Here is a 2655-nt window from a genome sequence, read left to right as displayed (position 1 = left end):
AGAGAGAGAGAGAGAGAGAGAGAGAGAGAGAGAGAGAGAGAGAGAGAACCAGGAGAGACATGGCTTCAGGCCCAAAGTCACCTGAAAGATGGGGGAAGGGGCAGAGCACACAAAGGCCACCTAACCCAGATAGACATCAGAAGTCAACCTGAACCACTCAGCTGGCTGGGCAAGATGTCCCAAGATAAACCTCTCCCCAGGACAACTTGTGGCTTCCCTGGGAAAAATACCTTCTGGAGAGTGACAGGTAGCCCAGCCTTCTTCAGAAAGCCATGACGATAAAGCTGCGCTCTGGTTCTCACCTGGGGAATATCCAAACCCCAAAGAGTCTGTGGTGCATCCTGCTTGTAGGACATTATAAAATTCTCGGGGTAGTTCTAACATGCAAACAGGGAGGGCGGAGAACTGTGTTTGGATGGTTCTCCTCCCAGCCAGCTTGGGTTTTCCAAGGGTGCCAGGCCTGGTTTCTTATCAGTGAGAGATTATCGCAATGCAAGATGCCACTAAAGAGCACCCACATAAAAGATATCCACCCGTAGAGCACTGAGCTCTTTCTTATTGCTTACTAGCATTCGGGGTGCCCCAAGAGCAAGCATACCTCCCTGATCCCTGCTAGATCCTGTGGTCAGGAAAGGAAGGACCACCGGGCACCATCTTCAACACAGTCTACATTGAAGGAAGCTGAGGAGGGTACCATGCTCACACATCAACACAGAAGTCCATGTTAGGGCTGGTCTGTCAATCATCCCCAGCCCAAGTCTCATGCTCCCCACCCCCGGCTCTGAGCTCCTTTCTGTCTTGTGCTCCTAAACCTGTTTCTCCTCTGTCTTTTCTTTTGTGCCACTCAGGGGTGGAGAGTCCCACTCACGAAATCCGAGCAGACGCGGCCCCATCCGCACACTCAGCCAAGAGCATCATCATCACCTTGGCAAAAAAACATACCTTTGACCGGCCAGTGGAGATCCTTCTCCACCCCAGTGGTATGGTATCCCATGTGGGGTACTGCTGCCCTTGTGGAAGATGTCTAGTCAGTGGAAGAGTTGGGGGCACGTGGGAGATGGGGGGGGGAAGGGACCAGAGACTTGCCCCCAGGGAAATCATATCTACTTGGCAGTGTCCAATTCCTAGCCCCAGGTGTCGTCTGCCTGGGAGACTGTGAACCCCGAGGCTGCCTGAGGAGAAGCACTGTGAAGCTTCATAACAATTCACCCTCAGGGAGTCATCTGTTACCTCCTCAAAAACTCACAAAATGTCTGGCCCTGAAAAGATTCCCCAGGCATTTGGCCCAGCCCCTGTCTATTTACATAATGTCCCCATTACATAAGGGTAAACTGAGGCCTGTGGAAAGTGGTGCTAGGCTTCCTCCGCTAAGGAGTCCATCCCCTGGCCCCTGCTGTTTCACATTCAAGGATGTCACCCTCTTCTCCAATTAGAAACCCACTCCCACCCATGAAGGAATTGCTCCTAGCCTACAGCCCCTGCTGTGCCCCTCACACCCAGCCTGCTGTGCCCCTCACACCCAGGCAAGCGCCGAGCATTGATCTTGTCTCTGCAGAGCCTCACCTGCCACATGTCCTGGTGGAAAAAGGGGACATGACCCTGGGGGAATATGACCAGCACCTGAAGGGAAAAGCAGATTTCATTCGGGGGACAAAGAAGGACAACAGCGCGGAGCGGAAGGTGAGCCATGGGTGGCAGAGCTGGGTGGCACTGGGAACTTGGTCTCACTGAACCACTGAGGCCACTTACCCTGAAGTAGGGGACATGACTCCCCTGAGGTCACATCCTAGGCGGGTGGCCAAGCCTGGAGAAGGAGCCAGTGGTGTTTCCTTCTGGGGTTCCGGATACCACATGGGGAAGGGAGTAGATTTGACGAAGCAGCCACCCCAGCTTGTTCCCCTGATGGGTCGGCTTCTCCTGGTACCTCCCAATATCTCTTACCCGGTGGGACTTGCAGCTAACTACAAATGCCACCTTGGCCTTATTTCTCCGGGTCACTCTGTCCCTACAGTCCCTTCCTCTGCTAAGTTAGCTCCTTGTTCTTCTTCCATCTCGAGCCCTCCCTACATGTGGGTGTCTCCTACAAAATGGATGAAGGGCCAGGAAAGAGAATGAAAGGTCCCCCCATCTTCCCCAAGCGCAGCACAGAAGGGTGAGGAGGCAGTCACTGGCTGCAGGAGGGCAGGACAGTGCTGAACCCACACAGCACATTGAGCCCCGTGATCTCTCCTCCACACGTGGTGCATATCCTGAACATCACGATGGCATTCCTCTTTCTACCAACTCATTTGCTGATGAGGAGTCTGAGGTCTAGTGCCCAGTGTTACCTCTAGAGTTAAAGCTGAAACGGGGTGTGGTGCAACTGTGCTTAGCTGTTCCTCGACTTCCTGCTGCCCTCGATGGTACAGGGGACTGAGAAGGGAAGTGGACAAGAAAATGGAGGTGACCTGACTGCTTGTGTCAACCCCACTGTGGGACCCCAGTGGAAATCCTTGCTGGCGGAGATGTAGGAGACGTGGTGTTGTCATTAAGCTAAGAGACAGACAGACAGACAGACAGACACAGAGACAGAAACAGAAAGGGACAGAGAAGAGAAGAGAAGAGAAGAGAAGAGAAGAGAAGAGAAGAGAAGAGAAGAGAAGAGAAGAGAAGAGA

At 53.2% G+C, this 2655-nt stretch overlaps 1 protein-coding gene across 2 annotated transcripts in view; it reads left to right on the top strand.

The window, feature by feature from the left end:
• The window catches only part of Vwa5b1 (von Willebrand factor A domain containing 5B1), a 57592-nt gene that overhangs the window by 20843 nt on the left and 34094 nt on the right, over nucleotides 1–2655 (top strand). For both annotated transcript variants that reach the window (XM_028759921.1, XM_028759922.1), the window contains 2 exons: nucleotides 849–980; nucleotides 1556–1680. In XM_028759921.1, the coding sequence (XP_028615754.1) occupies nucleotides 849–980; nucleotides 1556–1680 (257 nt within the window). The remainder of the gene's footprint in view (nucleotides 1–848; nucleotides 981–1555; nucleotides 1681–2655) is intronic.

The sequence above is a fragment of the Grammomys surdaster genome, unplaced genomic scaffold (assembly GCF_004785775.1).
Source record: "Grammomys surdaster isolate TR1022 unplaced genomic scaffold, NIH_TR_1.0 126313, whole genome shotgun sequence".
In the NCBI taxonomy this organism is placed as follows: domain Eukaryota; kingdom Metazoa; phylum Chordata; class Mammalia; order Rodentia; family Muridae; genus Grammomys; species Grammomys surdaster.
Note: the sequence above shows the minus strand (reverse complement) of the source record. Positions and strands in the feature narration are given on the sequence as shown.